General features: G+C 55.3%; 5 protein-coding genes across 5 annotated transcripts; 4 read left to right on the top strand and 1 right to left on the bottom strand.

The window, feature by feature from the left end:
• Nucleotides 1-331: 331 nt before the first annotated feature.
• COL26b_000724 (uncharacterized protein) lies at nt 332-2,506 on the top strand (the record flags this gene model as incomplete). Its single annotated transcript, XM_053173689.1, has 4 exons — nt 332-549; nt 597-1,087; nt 1,278-2,334; nt 2,395-2,506. The coding sequence occupies 4 exons, from the start codon at nt 332-334 to the stop codon at nt 2,504-2,506; spliced, it is 1,878 nt and encodes a 625-aa protein (XP_053042246.1).
• Nucleotides 2,507-2,787: 281 nt separating this feature from the next.
• COL26b_000723 (uncharacterized protein) lies at nt 2,788-3,643 on the top strand (the record flags this gene model as incomplete). The annotated part of the gene is made up of 5 exons (XM_053173688.1): nt 2,788-3,102; nt 3,159-3,239; nt 3,292-3,321; nt 3,378-3,500; nt 3,557-3,643. 5 exons carry the CDS (start codon nt 2,788-2,790, stop codon nt 3,641-3,643), a joined length of 636 nt encoding a protein of 211 aa, XP_053042245.1.
• Nucleotides 3,644-3,783: 140 nt separating this feature from the next.
• Nucleotides 3,784-9,001, bottom strand: COL26b_000722 (uncharacterized protein; the record flags this gene model as incomplete). Its single annotated transcript, XM_053173687.1, has 14 exons — nt 3,784-4,009; nt 4,067-4,441; nt 4,498-4,578; nt 4,631-5,365; nt 5,411-5,482; nt 5,535-5,658; nt 5,718-5,906; nt 6,109-6,271; nt 6,326-7,107; nt 7,164-7,397; nt 7,453-7,738; nt 7,834-8,063; nt 8,154-8,669; nt 8,773-9,001. The coding sequence occupies 14 exons, from the start codon at nt 8,999-9,001 to the stop codon at nt 3,784-3,786; spliced, it is 4,242 nt and encodes a 1,413-aa protein (XP_053042244.1).
• Nucleotides 9,002-13,396: 4,395 nt separating this feature from the next.
• On the top strand, nt 13,397-14,397 carry COL26b_000721 (uncharacterized protein; the record flags this gene model as incomplete). The annotated part of the gene is made up of 3 exons (XM_053173686.1): nt 13,397-13,604; nt 13,671-14,131; nt 14,203-14,397. The coding sequence occupies 3 exons, from the start codon at nt 13,397-13,399 to the stop codon at nt 14,395-14,397; spliced, it is 864 nt and encodes a 287-aa protein (XP_053042243.1).
• Nucleotides 14,398-16,222: 1,825 nt separating this feature from the next.
• COL26b_000720 (uncharacterized protein) lies at nt 16,223-18,157 on the top strand (the record flags this gene model as incomplete). The annotated part of the gene is made up of 3 exons (XM_053173685.1): nt 16,223-16,506; nt 16,566-17,763; nt 17,819-18,157. 3 exons carry the CDS (start codon nt 16,223-16,225, stop codon nt 18,155-18,157), a joined length of 1,821 nt encoding a protein of 606 aa, XP_053042242.1.
• Between the last annotated feature and the right edge of the window lie 279 nt (nt 18,158-18,436).

The raw sequence follows: 18,436 nt of genomic DNA, 5'->3' as shown, positions 1-18,436 counted from the left end.
CCTAGCGTCTGCAGTCATCGAAGAGCTCCGTGGGCTGAGATCAGTCGCGTACTTCTTTTGCGACCAGTCACCCGCCGCGACAGCTGATTCCTTTTACAAATGCATCCTAGCACATCTTGCGGGGGATATTGGCGCCAGTACAGACGTCCTGTCCCAACTGCAACTTTTGGTCAAAGAGGCTGGTGAGAGTGTTCTTGACGAGGGCCAAAGGCGATTTGCCTTGGATCTAGTAAGACGCAAGAATGGCTACCAGAAAAGTCCCTGTTTGATCATTGACGGGATACATGAGCTGAGAGACGACAGCTTGCTACATCTAATCTCGGCGGTTCGAATGCTTCAAGACGAGTACGACTTCAACATTCTGATCACTTCAAGATGCATATTTCCGCAGCTGGAGGTCCTCGATTCCGCCGGCACCCTGGAGATTACCAGTAAAGACACTGACGATGACTTGACACGATACGTCAAGCATCGTCTTGAAGACAACGAAGAGTTGTGGCATAGATCGGCAGAGTTTGTGCCCTCTATAATACAAGGTGCGGAGGGAATGTGAGTATCCCCTAAATTACAAAGAAAAGGCAGCTAAAAGTTCCCAGATTCTTGTTCGCAACGCAGATCGTGGACTGCGTGCTAGAAACGTCGAACAACTCAGACGCCCGAAGCCCCGACGCGTGGAAGACCTTGGGCAGCAGCCTCAACACTCTCTTCGACAGGCTTCTGGACAACATCTTGAATAGACCGGATGCCAGCACTGCTTCATGCGCATTCAACTGGCTGGTCTACACTGAAAGGCCACTCTCGATGCGAGAGCTTCAACATGCGTTGGCTGCCAATGCCACAAGGCACCTCTGGAACACGAAAGAGCCTCTCCACCAGGCCGTCGAGCCTCTGTATCACACCGTCAATCCCAAGAAAATCTTATCGGCTCTGAGAGGGCTTGTACAAGTCGACAAGGGCACAGGAGTCGTTCGATTCTTTCACTCGGCGGCGGGAGAGTACTTCCGACAGCACGCTGAGCGGTTCCCGAACGCGCAGGAGATGATCACTGAGGCTTGTGTCAGAATACTGGCATTTGCGTGTCTTCCATGTGAGTAAGATTTCCTTCTCATGGTAGAGTACTTTTTCGCTCGGCTACTGTATCTTTATTGGACGACGACATTCATGACTACCTACGGAGAAGGCGACAAGGAACAATGAGCACACTCTTCCCAATCGACTGTCTCTGGCTCGGAAACAAATGTTCTACCCAGGAAACATACTTATCTCTTCCTCTACAGCTCCGAGCGAAGCCAACTGGGTTATCGAAGACTCTTCAAATGAGCCCAAAAGACCATCCTCAAAGTCATCCCACAACGAACCCGAGTCATCCGAGGCGACCTCCGAGAAGGCTTCATCCCGCAGTCCCTGGCTCCCTCGCATGATGGATAAGTTATACCACTCATCTCAGTCGTACTCTAACTCCTACCGGCCGCAGCACAACCCGTTCCAGGTCAAGCTACAGATGCCGGCCAACCAGGGTTTCTTCAGGTCAGGTAGGGAATACGAGGAGAAACTGCATGTACAGCCGCTGCTCCAGTATGCCGCATGCAACTGGGGTTATCATGCACGATCGTGCCCCATGGATGACAACATCATGGACCTCTTGCAAGACCGGGTCAGACTTGATGGAATATGCCAGACGCTCACATACGAGCACAGTGGCTACAACCCGAAGTTCCCCAGAGATGTAACTGGGCTTCATCTGGCGGCCTACTTCGGACTCAAAGACGCAGCGATCCGTCTTTTAGACGCTGGGGTTCCTGCGAGCTCGAGAGATAGTTATGGCGAGACACCGCTATGGTGGGCAGCCAAACACTACCAAGAAGAAGTAGCGCGGTTGCTCAGTGAGAAGGACAAGGTCACGCTCCACCTCCTCATCCGCGCGAAGCAGACTTCTCTGGTCGAGTTCCTGCTCGATGTCGGGTACAACGTCAACACGACCGACATCGAGAAGTGGACGCCACTGCACGCTGCGACGAAGGAGAAGGATGTCGAGATGGCAGAGCGGCTAATCCAAGCCGGGGCCGATGTCGACGCCACGGATGTCAACGGGACGCGGCCGCTCAGTCTAGCCATGGAGATGCGCAACTATGAGCTCATCCATATGCTGGTGGCCAACCAGGCTGACACGAAGGACCTTGATCTAGGAAAGATCCGAACAGTGTTTGGTCTGCAGGCCGGCGACTCTCTTGAGATATACGAGGACAGGCATCATGGCACGAAGATTATGAGGCAGATTCCGAGGGAGTTCTCGTGGACGTCGGTTATGCAAGCTGACACTGGACGCTACTCCATGTAAGTGAACGGTGCAAATGAGAAACTGAGTTTGGCCTTTTAAGCTCACTGGTATCACAGGAACCTCTCGAAGTTGACCAAGAAGATTCCTGGTCTTGAGGAGCTGGGGCTTGACCACCTGTTGGGCTTCAAGAGAGAGAAATCGGTGCCGTTTGTGCTTCGCGTAGAATAGCTCACGGAGACCACACAGGAAGGAAGTGTTTGGATTTATTACCTGGAGATCGCGCTGCCATCAGCAGGTCGCGACCATGAGATTCACATTTGTTGGAATGTGACGTCCCACACCGACAAAAATGGGCTGCAATCCTGGCGAACAACTGCGCATTTGAGCAACCTGCAGAGGCTCTGGTTGCCTGAAAAAGGCATCGAGCTTTTTCAAAGTTTAGTCTCGGAGGTTCAGAAGCGGTGGAGCTCCATTGTCAGGAATACCATCAACAACATAAACGGACAGGTATGCACTCGAACCTTCTTGGGATATTCGATTTCGGGCTAACAAGGAGAAAGCGACGCGGTGAGGTTTTGGAGGCAAACGGCAGTGATCCGAACCTCCTAGGCACGTTGCTGAAAGACGCATTGAGACCCGTCCACTATCGACGCCGGTTACAGACCACCGTTACCGAGGCACAAAAGTTTGCGACTGATTACTGCAACCGCCATGACGAGGTTGCCGACCTTGACGGGCTTCTGAAGCAGATCGAGACGTTCTCTGACGATGTTGGTAACTATATCGGTCAATTAGATCAAATCACGAGGGATCTGATTCAAATGGTAAGTGCATATGCTGTATCTGTCAACACAAGTCACACTGATTTTGAAACATCCAGGAATTCAACCTGGTCTCTATCAATGAGGCGCGCCAGTCAGTGAAGATGGCGGCGAGCTTGAAGAGATTGAGTTGGATCACGGTGAGTAAATTTATGTGCACTAGGGGGCTGTGAATACTAACCGCATGTCTAGTTCATTTTTTTACCTCTGACCTTCATAGCAGTAAGTGATCCCGTTCGTACGCTCCATGAACACATACCAATCTGATGTATTCACAGACCTGTTTTGGTATGAACATTGATATCCTAGAAACTGAACCCCCGTGGTATTACTATCTTCCCTTTGCCGGGGTCACAATCTTTCTCACTTCGGCGGTGTGGCTCCTCTTCAAGTACAGCAGGGTAAGCATCTGTTTGTCTCTTTCTTGATCACGCCTCACTGACACATCGAAAACCAGTTGGAGGATAGCATCGAAAGGGTAATGGGTTCGGTGCTCACGAGGAAGCAAGCCGATAACGACGGAAGACAAATGTTCCATTTTTGAAAGTTTGATCACACTCAGGACTCATGTTCGGTATCTGAAGAAAGGGGTATCATTGATTATGATTACAATAATGGAGCTGCGATATCCGCATGTTGTACAAGAAAATGTGCCACTAGTCTTACACTCTCAACATTTCCGGCTCAGTCAGACGTAGTAGATGAGCGCTCATACAAAGCCTTGAACGCCGAATTCCTCCCAAGGAGCTCTTTCGGTCTGCCATACTCGATCAGTTCACCGGCATCAACGACCGCAACTCTGTCAAAGTCCACAATGGATTCCAGTTTGTGTGCGATGGCGATGATGGTCCAGTCCTGGAACCAGGATCGCAAGACTTCATCAATGACGTGACTTGACTCGTCATTCAAACTGTGTAAAAACGTCAGCGATTTGATAAGTTTGGAGACAAATAGCACGATCACGCACCTGCTCGTGATCTCATCGAGAATCAGGACCTTGCCCTTCCGCAGCATGGCTCTGGCAAAGACCAAAAGCTGCGCCTCGCCCTGCGAAAAGAATTTGTCGTCAATTAGGGAATCGAGGCCGCCTCGTTCCTCGACCTTGCCCCAGAGCTGCACCTTCTCGAGGGCCTCGATGACATCAGAGTCTGGCACGGTCTCGGTCGGGTCGATATTGAGCCGCACGCTGCCATCGAAGATGTACGACTCCTGCGGCACGGCGACGAGATGGGAGCGTACGTATTCGTGGGGAAGGGTGGACAGGTCGATGCCGTCGATGATGATGGAACCGCCGTCTAGATCGAGCATGCGGAGGAGGGACAGCACTATGGAACTTTTGCCGCTATTGGTCGTGTTAGACACATGGTGATTGAACTAAGGACGGGGTCAATTGCTCACCTGCCGGTTCGTCCACAAATGGCGACTTTTTGTCCAGGTTCAATAGACATGGAGATGCCTTTGAGAACGGCGCCCCCTGACCTAGAGATGAAGTCAGTGTCAAATCCATTTCGCTGCAACGAGACGGACTTACAAATACGATGCAGTAACATCCCGAAGCTCGACAGCCCCGTGACCAGGCCACTCTCCATCCGGCTCACGGAGCTCATGCGAGGCACCCTCAGGCTTCGTGTTGGTAGCAAAGTTCCTCACCCTAGCCACCGCACCCAGCGACACCTCGAGCATAACCCAAGACGTAATCAGCGCCTTGATCACGCCGCTGAAGGAGAGAACATTGTTCAAAGCAATACCGATGAACGCAGGCCCGATCTGCTCTCGGAGAGTAGTCACGAGGACGATCAGGATCAAAGCGATGACTGTAATAGTCATGTCCACAGCGAAAGTCAGCCATCGCTGGAGGCAGCTGAGGAGATAGCTGGGCCGCTGCGAGTCATCCAGGCGATGCATATTAGCCGCCTCGAAAGCGTCTTCCCATTTGAATGCTCTGATGGTAGCGAGACCCTCCAGAGTTTCGATTAGCTGCGTGTAGAGGGGCGCCTTGTGCTCAATATCGAGAAGGCGCATCTGGCGGGAGGTGCGCAGGTAGAAGTGCTGGAGCGCGTAGAAGGCGGGGACGAGGAAGGGGAGGATGACGGCCATGTAGCGGGAGGACACGGACATCATGACGAAGCGGGCGATGCCGAAGACGACGCCGACGGCGACGCCGAGAGCGGCGGCGGGGAGCTCCATGTCGATGAGCTGGAGGTCTTGGCTGAAGCGGTTGACGGTGACGCCGCTGTCGACGGAGCTGTGGAATGTCATGGGAGCGCTGGACTTGTTAGTTTCGATGAGTCAAGTGTAGGGGATGACTTACCGTGATGTAGTCTCCAGAAGAACGCTGTGGAAGTAGACGCCAGAGTGGTTTATGATGATGATGAAGAGAAACCTGTCGCGAGAGGTTAGCAGGAGCAGTGGTCGCGGCAAAGAGGTATCCGTACCATATACTGATAAAGAACGAGACAATCGATCCCACGCCGAGAGCGGCGTAAACGCCCACCCACTTGCCGAGATCTTGGTTGGGTCTCTGTTCGTTTGCCTCTGTCCACCATTTGAGCCAGATGTCTGCAGAGCTCTGGATTAGTGATTGGAAGACGGTGGATAAATGGTGGCCAAGGCTTTACCGGGGAAGGAGTCGAAGAATGCAAACACGACCATAAAGCCGGCAAACATTGACAGGCTAAACCATCCCGCCGCTTTGGCATAGAAGCTGTACATGGCCCAGTCGCCGAGTTGACGGGTTGCATCCGCCTGTTTCTCCAGCGCGTTGATGACCGCCTCGGGGGGCTTTTCATTCCCCAGACCAGATGTATCTATGGTGGCGTCTTTCAAATTATTTGACACAACGTTTGATTTTACTAAGCTGGAGAGTTGGCTGGCCGTAGACGCGAGTTCTGCGGCTTTGATTTGGCCGTCATCGTTGAGGAATACCACATCGTCGGCAAAGGGTAAGCGATGGGCTTTAAATTTTGTGTCAGCTAATACGTGACGCAAGGAACAGAGGCGGTAACTGACAGTCTGATGAGACTAGGATGACGGTCGTGTCATTGTTACGAAGCAAGCCGTTGCTACCAAGTAGGTTGCCGAACACGATTTCCTCTGTGCCAGAGTCAAGACCGCTAAAGACATCATCAAGTAGAAGAAGCTCTTGGCGTGCATACAAAGCTCTGGCAATGGCCTGTGATGGTTTAGCAGGGTGTTTTCACTAGTGAAAGGAAAGGAAGGAGCGTACCAAGCGATGCTTCTGACCCCCGCTCATGGAGATGCCCTTCGTCCCAGCTACTGTTCCGTCGCCATTTGGCCAGCTCGCGATGTCCTGTTCGAGGGCACATGCAGTAATCACTCTCCTGTACCAAGACTCGTCAAAGGCGCCGTGGCCGATGACGATATCACGCACCGTAGCGTTTGGAATCCAGGCCGATTGACCGCAGTAGGTAGCCCCTGAGAAGTTGGTACGGATGATACCCCTGAAAGACGAAAGTTCACCTAGGAGAGCTTTGAGTAGCGTCGACTTGCCGCACCCAACGGGCCCCAGAACTAACGTGAACGCCCGACGTCTAATGCTCCAAGATTCAATGTCAATGACAGGTTTGGCATCGTCAGACCAAGAAAAGGACCCCTTCACGGAGGCGACGACGTTCTGTGGGAGGCTTTCACTGCGTGTTTCGGATTTACAGACCTCTGCGAGCTCAACGTCCTGAATCGGCGGGGAAATTTTCATTGAGGTCTCTGGAGTTATGAGAGGTTTCGAGCGCCTCTTCTCGCTTATTGTGGCCACTCTGGTGTCGGCCCTCTCCTTTCCGTTCAGGAAGTCCTGGATGCGCTGGAAAGAAGTGACCGCAGTCGCCGTGATGGGCAGAGCCATGATGATGCCCGCCAGAGGCTGGTTCACCAGTGTCAAGATGGAAATGGCCGTGAAGGCTTTGGAGATTGTCAAGACATCGTCCGATCCAGAGGCGATTCCCGCAAATGTGCCGAGCGTGAGGATCGGAGACCATATCGGGGTGCAAATCACTTTTCTGCGTGTAAGTTGCCACGAGCAGTTCACAACTAGACAGGTGTGGACTTACTCAACATCATGGAGATGCCAAGGAGGACTCTGTACCTCTTGGACACGACCAACTCGGTGCTGCGGAGGTTCTGTATGACGGAGAATGCCACATCATTGAGGCCGGATACCTTGAGCCACTTGATGCTGCCGAGGGTCTTGGAGGTCGTCGTGACCCGGTCCTGCGAAGCCTTGATCCATTGCGCGGATGCTTTACCCGTAGGAACTGCCAAGAATCCCATCAAGATTATGGTGGCTTCAAGCCGGTTAGCTGTCACATCCGTGGAAGAATAGTAATGAAACTACTGTACCAAACACGAGAGCGACTGGCATGGCACACGCGGCGCCAAGCTGCCTGTAGATCAAGTAGATGCCGATGCCGATCTCGACGAGACCACCCCATATCTCGTGTAGCTGGTTGACGCCCTGGCTGATCTGCTCGCTATCGGTCCCGACCAACGTCAGCGCACCCGCAGGGCTGACGTTGGGCGAAGTCAAATCCAAACGCAGCGCCTTCTGATAGATGAGGGCGGTGGTGCTGCCCCTCAGCATGGCGGCCGTACGATGCGTCCGCCACTCATACTGGCCCGTCGAAACCTGCAACGCAGCGTGTTAGTTACTTACAACAGAGAGCCATCGAAGGATCCAAATTTGGACATCCAGTTCTAGAACTCCCTTCCGAACAAACTCACTGCAATACCGGTGTAGACGAGGACGTAAGCGCCTATCAAGCCAAAACCGCGATTGCGGTATTCCCGGGTCTGGGGCAGGCCGGCGAGCTCGATGGCCTGCTGGATGAGCAGCGGCTGTGCGTAGTTGAAGCTGATCTGGAAGAGTTTCGGAACGACGGCCGCGGACATGGGTCCCGCGAACACGCGGAGCCAGGTGCTGAACAGAGCGCCGGGCCTGGTCTTGTCGGGGACTTTTCATGTTGGCAGATAGATTAGCCCGCGGAAAGATCTTTCTCGGCCCTACGACGTTGACGTGGCCGTGGCAGCGGGGAATTAATTACCTTGGTCCCACGCGTCCGCGAGTTTCTTGTAGAGCGGCTCGGAAGCCAGCTTCGGGTCGAGGGGGTACAGGTCTTCTAGCTTGAGGATGTTTCTGTACCCGTTGATGAAGAGTGACGTCAGCCAGAAAAAGACGGAGCGGTTGAAGGTGCCGCTGGTCACTTCCTTGGAATATCCTTTGTGCTGCGGGACCAGGATGCGGCGCTTCTCGGTCGACTCAAGCAGGATCATCACGGCCCTCAAGGCCAGCGTGCAGGTGAAGATGGCCGGGATGGTCTGGTTCGGGCCAAGCATCCACAGAGTGCGAGCACGGGCGGTGTCCAGCAAGACGGACAGAAAGAGGTACGTCGAGAGGACGAAGGACGGCCTCACGGACCGGTCGTGTTCGAGCCATGATAGCAAGCCGACTCCCAGCGAGGCGAGCAGACCTAGAACAGCAGCTGGAATCGTTGCTCGGGTGTGCGTGATGGCGGCAGACGAAGTGGTGGCCCAGAGAACGAGTAGAGCAAGGTTGAGGGCTACCAAGCAGACGGATGTACACTTATTTTGCACGCTTTTCGTCAGCTAGAACACCCGAGGGGGAATTGACAGGAAAGTCAAATTTGTTTGCGGCGGCAGAACGAACAGCTTTGAGAGCACGCTGGGTGCTGGCAACGACCTTGACATCGGCCCCGGCGAGGCGCAGGGCGCAGGCGGGAAGGACCAGCAGCAGCAGACAATGCAGGGGAACCGCGAGAACGGCCTCCTCGAACAGCAGCGTAAAGTCGAAGCCGCCCCGGCACTCGTCTCCGGCCCACGGGCCGAGAGAGTCATCGACGCCGGCGGGACAAGCCGGTTGCGGGCCCCACATGTGCGAGCGACGGCACGCTAACAACGGGACAGCGGCTTCACCTCGTGTTTCAAGAGACTGAAAAGGGGAGGGGGAGCGAGATTTACTTCAGGAGCGGTACCCGTAGCAGATCTCTTTTTTCTTCAAACAAAACAACGACCGAATGTAACGTTTTGCTACTTCGTTTACTCGAGGTCTCTTCGTCGCGAGTAATTTGGGGTCCGTTGGTAAAAGAGAAGGGAGTGTCACAATTGCTTCACTGAGAGATGGGATTTCAGGTTTCCCTCGGGTTAAAAGGAGAAAACGGCTCAAACGAAAGATCTTTTTTGAGTCAGAATCTGTTGGAACAGCATGGCAGAAAGGCAGGCCATCATGCAGCCGCCGTATTTTGCGAATTGCAATTGCATGCAATCACCGTAATCATAAAGCACCAGCCTTAGGCAGAGCTCGCCATGTTCCGTAGTGTTCCGTCGTTGTGACAGCGCCGCTGCTCCGATGGTGTCGGGTGCCTTTCCAGGATCAGGATCAGGATAATGGACGTCTCGGTAGGCGGCACAGCGCAGGCTGCACAGCCACCCTGCCAATTGCCTAAAGCGGTAGCGGTCTCATCTTTTGCCTGATGGACCAGATGACACTCTCCGTCTGTCTACCTGCATACACAACGGTACAAAGCGCGAGAGCGTCGGGTAAGAAAAGGGACGAAGAGGCTGGATGCCTAGAACACCCCCGAAAATAAGGCAGCGTTGCGCGGGAAAAGTACAGCATCAGACGAGTCGGCATCGGTACTTCGACGTTGGCCGTCCTGTTGCGGGTGTGCAGTGCAGTGCAGTCTGGGTGACGATGACAGTGACGATGATGGACCGGCGGGCGCATCAACTGTCTGAGAACCGTCCGAGTCTTGGGAGGTTCATCTTGATGAGATGACTTTTTGGGATGACCGAGGCTGGTCTCATGTAAGTGCGGGTGGCGTGTGCAAAACGGCGAGGCGAACACCTATCAGCTCGCTCTGAAGATTGGCATAGCACCTTAGGCATAGTCGCTGGGCTTCGGTTCCGGTTTGGCATGTTATCGCCTTCATCAGTCGTCTGAAGTCGTGAAGGTGGGTGGGTGGCCGTCTTTTGCTAAATACAGACTCACACGATTCAACCCCAGACAAGCGTTTGCGGAGGATAGAGTCATTTGGAATGGGTGTCTGGTCAGGACTGCTGGCGTTGCCGGCGAACGCCAGCACCTACACGTGGGAACGACGTGAATAAGAAGGGAAGACCCGACCTATTCTGAGGTAGAGGACTCGTCAGCTCCCACGTGACCTTCGTGATGCACTGAGGCCATGACGAGCTGAGCATCACGGCGATGACGGTCGGAGGAATCAGATAGACGGCCGCCACGTGAAGTTGATAGACACGCCAAGACGGGATCCGTTGGGGCATTCCCTCTTCTCGGGTCAGCCAGCACAGCCTGAAAGATGGGCCTTTTCACTGCAAAAAAAGAGGAGATGCTACACGGCAGCGAACTACCCTGAGCACCGCACGGCACGTCTCTCCTCTTCCCTCAGTCTCTCTGTCTCTCTCTCCCATATGGGGGGATGCACCCGGGGGAACCTGTGGCAAAGAGTGGAAAGAGTGGGAAGAGTGGACGCGGTGGATGACCCTCAGCATTCATGCTCTCCTGCGTCTTGGGTGCTGTCTGATTTTCTGGCTCGCCGATCATCGCTGATGTGCTCCCGCCTCCTGATTCTCCATGATTTCCCAAACAGGATCGCAGCACATCCGTTCATCCCCTCCTCGCTAAGAAACTTGGCTTTTTTGTCATTCCCAAGCGCCCCAGTGATCCCCAGAATGTTGCTCGAGGATTTGTGGGATCATATGCCAGGAAGAGAGAAGGGGGAAGTTGCTGGCGGCGCTCGCCTCGGGCGCCGAGGAAAATCTCGACGAGGGACATCGAACCCAAGCATTTGGAAACCGAGCCTCTCTTTTCGGAGGCTGAGACTCGACAAGACCACAAATGAGGCCAGAAGCATCGCCATCGCCGGGGGCTGTTTTCTTGGCTCTTCCATTCTTAGCCTTTTTCTGTGATTCTCTTATTCAGACCGCACCCATTCTCAGCCTCTTGCGAGTCTTGGCCGTGTTGCGCGACCATCTCGACCCCCAACCTTGGTTCATTTCTTCGAGACAGCAGCCCTTGGCATTTCGATGCACGAGTTGAAACACCGTGCTTTCTTCGTTCTCTCTCTCTCTGTCTGTCTCTTCCACAACCTGCCAGGTTTCGCCAGGCTCGACCGGTTTCTGTCCAGGTCAGGCCCAGTGACAGGGGGGGAAGGGGAAGGGGAGGGGGCCCATTTTGCAGCGTCGCCTTTTGTTCTAGCCCTCGGCATTTAATGTAGGAAAAGGGGAATAGGGAACGGACGGGATGGGACGGAATGGCGCAGCAACCGCGGCATTGCAAACAAGCATCTCGCTAGGACGTTGACGGTTGGATGCCCGAATTTTTCTTGATTGCACCAGGCGAGCGAGCAATGTTGCAGCAGAAAGGAGATGACTTGCTACGTTGATCAAGGAAGAAGGACCCCGGCAGGGGACGTCAAAGCCAAGCTTCACCGTATCGGCGCATCGTACAGTAGTGCGGCTCCGAAGACAAGCTCGTGGGGGAGCGTCTTACTTGACACACGCTATCCTACCGCGAACGGCCATCGCAGCCGGTTTACCCAGCTACCCAGTCTGTCTCTATCTCTCTGTGTGTCTGTGTTGCAATCGCAGACGGTAGACGGTAGACCAGCAGGCCGCGGAATCCAGAATTTTCGCCCAAAGAGCAAAGAGCATGCCGCTCTCTTTCGCTTCTGCAACCATCTAGGGGCTTGATCTCCGTCGCGAGAGATCCCCCTGCTTGTCAAGAAACAGCCCAGGGTGCACCGTTGTAATTGTGAAATTTAGACTTTTTCGCTTCGTCCATGCCCTTCCTTCAGACATCATCCATGGCCCAATAACCCACTCTGGCGAGAAGCGGATTGATCATTGGATCATTGGATGAAGAGAGGAGAGAGTGTGTGTGAGTGAGATTGGTGGTTGCAAGAGACAGAAATGGCGTTCGCGACAGCAGCCAAGCGCTCGTGTTGGGCGTGTTTCATCCCAGGTTTGACAACCTGTCCTCCGATCAAACCGCCCAACCCCCAAACCCTTCCCTTCCCAGCAAAGTCCCATATCACGCCCACCCCCGGTGGCTTGTCCCAGCACCCAAGCAATCGCATCATGGTATCGAGTCCCTACTATAGACAGGGCTGGAAGGGTTGCCGACCAACCAATTTGGGCCAGGGTGCATGGTTCTAAGTGCTTGTCGCCGCACCTGGGCAGCCACCGAACACCACTACGGTCTCTACCGTTTCCACCTCCATGTTGTACTGGACCACTCGAACCCCCCCGTTTGCTGCTAACCGTGCCAGAAAGAGTACATCCTCCGCAAATACACAGAGAAAGAGAATGAAGAGAGAGAAACCCGCTACGGCGGGGCCGTTCTGAATCACCAGCCGTCTGATCAACCGTCGCCCTTCCATGGCGGCTCTCTCACCGTGAACCCGGCACCATCAACCGCAGACGCACGGTAGCGATGCCCATCATCAATCGGCTACTTTGTCCAGCTTTTGCTCGTTGCGTCGTATTTTTGGGATATTGCCTCGTCTCCGCTTTCCCCGGCTCACGTCTCCTCCGGGGTGCTGGCGCGACATGGCGCCGTCGTGATGCTTGGCACACGCACATCCCATTCGCTCGCCAACGTCCTTTCCCTCAAACGTCCCTCTCCTCCCCCGTCCGTCTCTGCTCTGGGCCTTCCATCTCGTTGTCCAGACTCCCCTGACTCCACCGCCCCATGGCCCCCCAGCAGACAGGCAGGCGGGAAGGAAGGGGGGTGACATGGAGGAGGAGAACGGCAGAGGAAGAGGAGCATAGGCCAGGCCCATCATCTCTCTTGCACTGCCCTCCCGATGGAGCAGGATCACAAGTCTGTGACATGGCTTGACATGGTGACATTGGGCCTAGATAGTGTTCACCTCATTTGTTTGACAAGACGTCTCAATTCCTTGGCACTGTGACCTCATGGTTGTAGCCAGGGCTCGCCGTCTATTCCGGAGGGGGATCCAGGCACCAGATCCGACTGGGAGATTCGCAGGCAAGCTTATACTCTATATCTATCCCCATCCCGATCCGTTTTCCTTCCTGCCTCTTCTTCTCGGCACTCTTCAGTCCATCAACAACTTTACAATTCTGGTTCAGGTCCTTCTCTTTGGCTGGTCCAGCTTTTTCCTTCATCTCATTTCATTCTCTTTGGTTCTGTGAACCATCTTTTTTCTTGTAGATTTACCAACAAACCGTTTCCTTCTCCCTCCCTCCGCCTTTTTCACACCACACACACACACAATCCTTCAAAATGAAGAGCTCTTTCATCCTCTCCATCGCGGCCATCGCCGCCCAGGTCATCGCCCTCCCCACCCAGACCGAGGAGCGTTCCGTGACCCTGCCCGTCCGCGACGTGGAGTTCGCCGCCAACATCGACGTCCGCCCCAAGCTTCGCCGCGGCCAGAGAGCCGCAGTCACCGACATCGAGGAGCGTGACGTCGCCGAGGACGACGAGACTGGTAAGCATATTGACATTTGTGGTCTTCGAAATCATACGGACAGACCCGACTAACACCTGATATCAGAGGACGACCTCCCCGCCGCTCTCTTCGCCAGGAAGAAGGACAACGCCGCCGCTGCTGGAGGAGCCACCGGAGCCGCTGCAGGCAACGCGACCGCCGGCGCCGGAGGCAAGAAGAAGGGCAAGAAGGCCAAGGCCGCGAAGGCCCAGGGCGCCAACGCCAAGGCCACCGGAAAGAAGGGCAAGAACGCCGCCGCTGGAGGTGCCGCGAACAACGGAACCGCCACTGCCGGAGGCAAGAAGGGCAAGAAGAACAACGCCGCCGCTGCCGCCGATGCGGCTACCGGAGCCAAGGCCAAGGCTAAGGGCAAGAACAACGCCGCCGCCGGAGGTGCCGCCGCTAACAACGGAACCGCCAACGCTGGAGGCAAGAAGAAGGGCAAGAACGCCAACGCCGCCGATGGAGCCACTGGAAAGAAGAACGCTGCCGGTGGCAACAACATCCTCAGCAGCCTTCTCGGTGATGTAAGTCACTCACTCTCATGACGAGAACTCATGCCACTTGATGATGACGGGTGCTAACTCTCTTGCCGCAGCTCACTGGCAACAACAACGCCGCTGCTGGTGGTGCTGGCCAGAACGACCCTCTCGCTCTCCTCAACGGCCTTCTCGGACGTGACGAGCACTCTGCTGACGTTGAGGAGCGCCAAGTCGAGGACGACGGTGCCGAGCTCGAGGACCGCCACGTCGAGGCCCGTCAAGCCGCGGACGACGCTGAGGACGAGGAGTAAACGGGAGCATTTCATGCTTCCCGGGGGGGCTCTTGGGTGCCAAAGTCCAAGGACGAGGATGCGGCCGAGCCGGAGACATCTGGATTTCGGCTGCCGACGGCCAGAGGAAAAGGCAGCTACGCTGGTAGAGCTGTTGCCCAAAAGCGTTGTTCATGTGTGTGTGTTCTAGGAAAACGGAAACACTTTTTTTCTTTTGTGGTGCGCGCAAATAGCCTAGCTAATTCTCAGAATGTGAGATGAACAGCGGCTGTTTTTCTCCTGTCGTTGCCGAGAACAGAGAGATTGTCATGGGTTTGAGACGGTGATTATTTCTTTGGATCAGGCTTCTGCGGGGGATATCACTCATGGACGGAATTCTACTTCGAAAAGGCGTCATGTTCATCTCTGGGTTACAACTTTGTAAATGGATGGATGGGTGGGTGGCCTTGGAGGGGGGAGTTTTAGGAAATTGAGTGAGGCGTGCACTGTAGTTTCAAGGGCCGGACCGTCTTGTTTTAGTGATGATAGATATGATACCAGAAAAACGGAAATCAGACAGTAAGTTTTTCATACAACAGATGAGTTGCATTGTGTGAGCGCGTGCTGTTGGTGTTTGGCTTCTATTTCGGGGATTGTGACGGAGATGGAGTCTGAGCACTGTGTCAAAGTCGATGAGGGCCCTAGGTCATGAGTGAGTGACTTGGTGGTGAGTTGAGTGAGTGAGTGAGTGAGTGAGTGAGAACAGCGTTAGGGAGACAGGGGCAGTCGTTAAGAATTAGGGACCAGGATGCTGCTCCGGGGTCGGCTCGCAGTCATCCAGCACGTGAGGCCAGTGATTGGCAGGCGATAAGGCACAGATTAGCGCCATCACTCAATCAATTGCACCCCTGCGAAAGCTGGTCTTTGCTCCGGCCATATCCTGCCATCTCCTCCGCACCTCCACCGCGACAGCAACATCTTCCCACTACTCTCGGCCAACAAGAGCAACTCACCACGCGTCCACTCGACCTTGGGTTCCCAGCCAGGGAATTGGCCCGGCGTGTCGTCGAACTGGCGACTCATTGCCTTTATTCTCATAGGCCGAGTCCAGCAGCTACTCGGATCTCACATGGAGTCGACGGGCAGCAGCTGTATATTGCCCTGCCACCCTCAAAAGCAAATGCTTCTCTTCGCCTTGAACGTTATTTCCTTTCCCCCACACCCTTCTTCTTAGACTTAATATTTCCCCACTGGAGCTAGACACCAGCTAGGCGACTCTCCCGCGCTCGCAGCGACCCTTCACCTTCCCGATCGAGCAACGCCCTTGCTCCTGAACGGCTGAGAGAATGCCGCGAAAACGTGCCAGGCACCGCCAGCTCTAAGAGGCCAATTGATACGCCCCCTGCCATGATAGACAATGCCCGTGATGCTCTCATCCAGTCAGAGTATCTCTCGAGACCTGCAATATCGGAGCTGGCCGTTGAGTCGTCATCGATAATCCACAGAGCACCAAAGAATGGCATCCGCCAAGACGCCAGACTCACATGCAAAGGAGGCAGCTTCCGCGATGCAAGGGCGGGTGCGCCGTGGGACCCAGCGATGCACGACTCCATTCGCGCCTTCGATACGACCTCGTCCAGGGGGGACACGAGGGGCAGATGCGGCAGAATGCCAAGAAGTTGAGCTCGATCGCTGTACATAAGGATCGGGACCCCGACGAGCAACCGCTGCGATGATCTTTTCTCTCTGCTTGGGACGCCGATCCAGAGGAAGAGCCTTGTGACCGCATTCCCACACGCCTCTGCGCGCCTTCAATCGGGACTTTTTTTTTTTGACTCGTGACGCGCCGCGCCTCGTGCCTTTCAAGATGAAGATTCCTTCCCTCTTCCTCTCCGCCGCTGGCGCCGTCTCGGCCCTCACCATTGCCGAGATCAACGGCAACAAGTTCCTGTCCCCGTACAAGGACCAGACCGTGACCAACGTCACCGGTCTGGTGCTTGCCAAGGGTCCCAGCGGCATCTGGATCCGTTCCACCGAGCCTGACGACGACGACGCCACTTCCGAGGCTGTCTACGTCTACGGCAGCTCTGTCGGAACCAACCTCACGGTTGGCGACATTGTTACTCTGGACGGCAAGGTGGCGGAGTACAGGTATGTAGCTTGCCTGCGCGGCTACTCTCTCGTGCGTTCTCAGCTCACAACCCTTACAGGTCTGCCACCAACTACATCTACTTGACCGAGATCAGCTCTCCCAAGAACGTCGTCGTCGTGTCCAAGGGCAACGAGGTCACCCCTCTCGTCATCGGCGTTGACACCCTCAACCCTCCCACCGAGCAGTACACCAGCCTCGACGGCGGCGACATCTACGGCGTGCCCAACGCCGCCGCCAACATCTCCACTGAGAACCCTGTCTTGGACCCCAAGTCCTACGGCTTCGACTTTTGGGAGAGCTTGAGTGGCGAGCTCGTGACTGTCAAGAACCCCGTCGCGGTCACTCGCCCCAACCAGTATGGCGACACCTGGGTTGTTGGCGACTGGCCTGCCACCGGCCGCAACGAGCACGGCGGCATCACCATGACTGCCAAGGACTCCAACCCCGAGGCCATCGTCATCGGCTCCCCTCTCGACGGCACCAGCAACCCCGAGTCCAAAATGGGCGACCAGCTCACCGAGATCACTGGTGTGGTCACCTATGCCTTCGGCTTCTACCGCATCCTCCCCCTGACCGCCATCACCTTCGTCAGCGAGGCTGCCAACAACGCCCCGGCCACGACCCTCACCAGCAGCGGCGACTGCAGAGGCATCACCATCGGCGCCTACAACGTCGAGAATCTCGCTCCTACCTCAGCCCACCTCCCCTCCATCGCCGCCCACATCGCCGACTACATGAAGACCCCCGACCTTATTTTCGTTCAGGAGATCCAGGACAACACCGGCCCGACGAACGACGGCGTTGTCTCCTCCAACGTCACCCTCTCCACCCTGACCGCCGCCATCGAGAGCCACACCAACGGCACCGTCTACGACTTCGTCACCATCGACCCCGTCGACGGCCAGGACGGCGGCCAGCCCGGCGGCAACATCCGCGTCGCCTACCTCTACAGGCCCGACGTCGTCGAGCTGTGGAAGCCCAACCCCGGCGGCAGCACCGATGCCAACGAGGTCCTGGCCGGCCCCACGCTCAAGTACAACCCCGGCCGCATCGAGCCCGCCAGCAGCGCGTGGAGCGCGAGCCGCAAGCCCCTCGCCGCCGAGTGGCGCGCCATCAACGGCCCACAGAACAAGACCTTCTTCACCGTCAACGTCCACTGGGCGTCCAAGGGCGGATCTTCCTCTCTGCACGGCGATCCCCGTCCTCCTAACAACGGCGGCGTCGACGAGCGCATCGAGCAGGCCGAGGTCACTGGTGTATGTCTCCCCCCGTCACCCCTCACTCCAGAACAAGACTAACCCAAAGACTCAGGCCTTTATCGCCCAGATCCTCGCCGAGGACCCCAACGCCCGCATCATCACCAGCGGCGACTTCAATGAGTTCACCTTCGTCGAGCCCCTGACCACCTTCGCCTCCAAGTCCGGCCTGCTCGACCTCGACGAGGTCGTCGGCATCCCCGTCAACGAGCGCTACACCTACGTCTACGACATGAACGCCCAGCAGCTCGACCACATGTTCGTCAGCCCCGCGCTCTCCAAGGCGAACCAGACGCACTACGAGCACATCCACGTCAACTCCTGGGAGCTGTACGACAACCTTGTTAGTGACCACGACCCCTCTGTGGCGCAGTTCAACGTTTGTGGGTGCTAGACTGGGAAATGCATTAAGGGGCGATGAAAAGTATATGAGGATAATGTAGTAATGTTTGAATATCTGCGCTGTATCATCTTATGCCATATGTTGTATATACGTTTGACTGTGCTATCAATGACTATTTGAAAGAGACAGCCTATTGTCCCTGTGCTGAAGGAACTACTTTTTCTGTGTTTATACACCTTACTCTGCTTTGTTACCGTCATCGTCTTCGTGGTTGTCGTTGTTGTCGTTATTGTTGTCGTTGTTGTTGTTGTCGTTGTTGTTGTTGTTGTT

Source organism: Colletotrichum chrysophilum (genome assembly GCF_026319265.1).
Source record: "Colletotrichum chrysophilum strain AFK26 chromosome Unknown scaffold_3, whole genome shotgun sequence".
Lineage (NCBI taxonomy): Eukaryota > Fungi > Ascomycota > Sordariomycetes > Glomerellales > Glomerellaceae > Colletotrichum > Colletotrichum chrysophilum.
The sequence above is the reverse complement of the archived record's forward strand: the minus strand, read 5'-3'. Positions and strand labels throughout refer to the sequence as shown.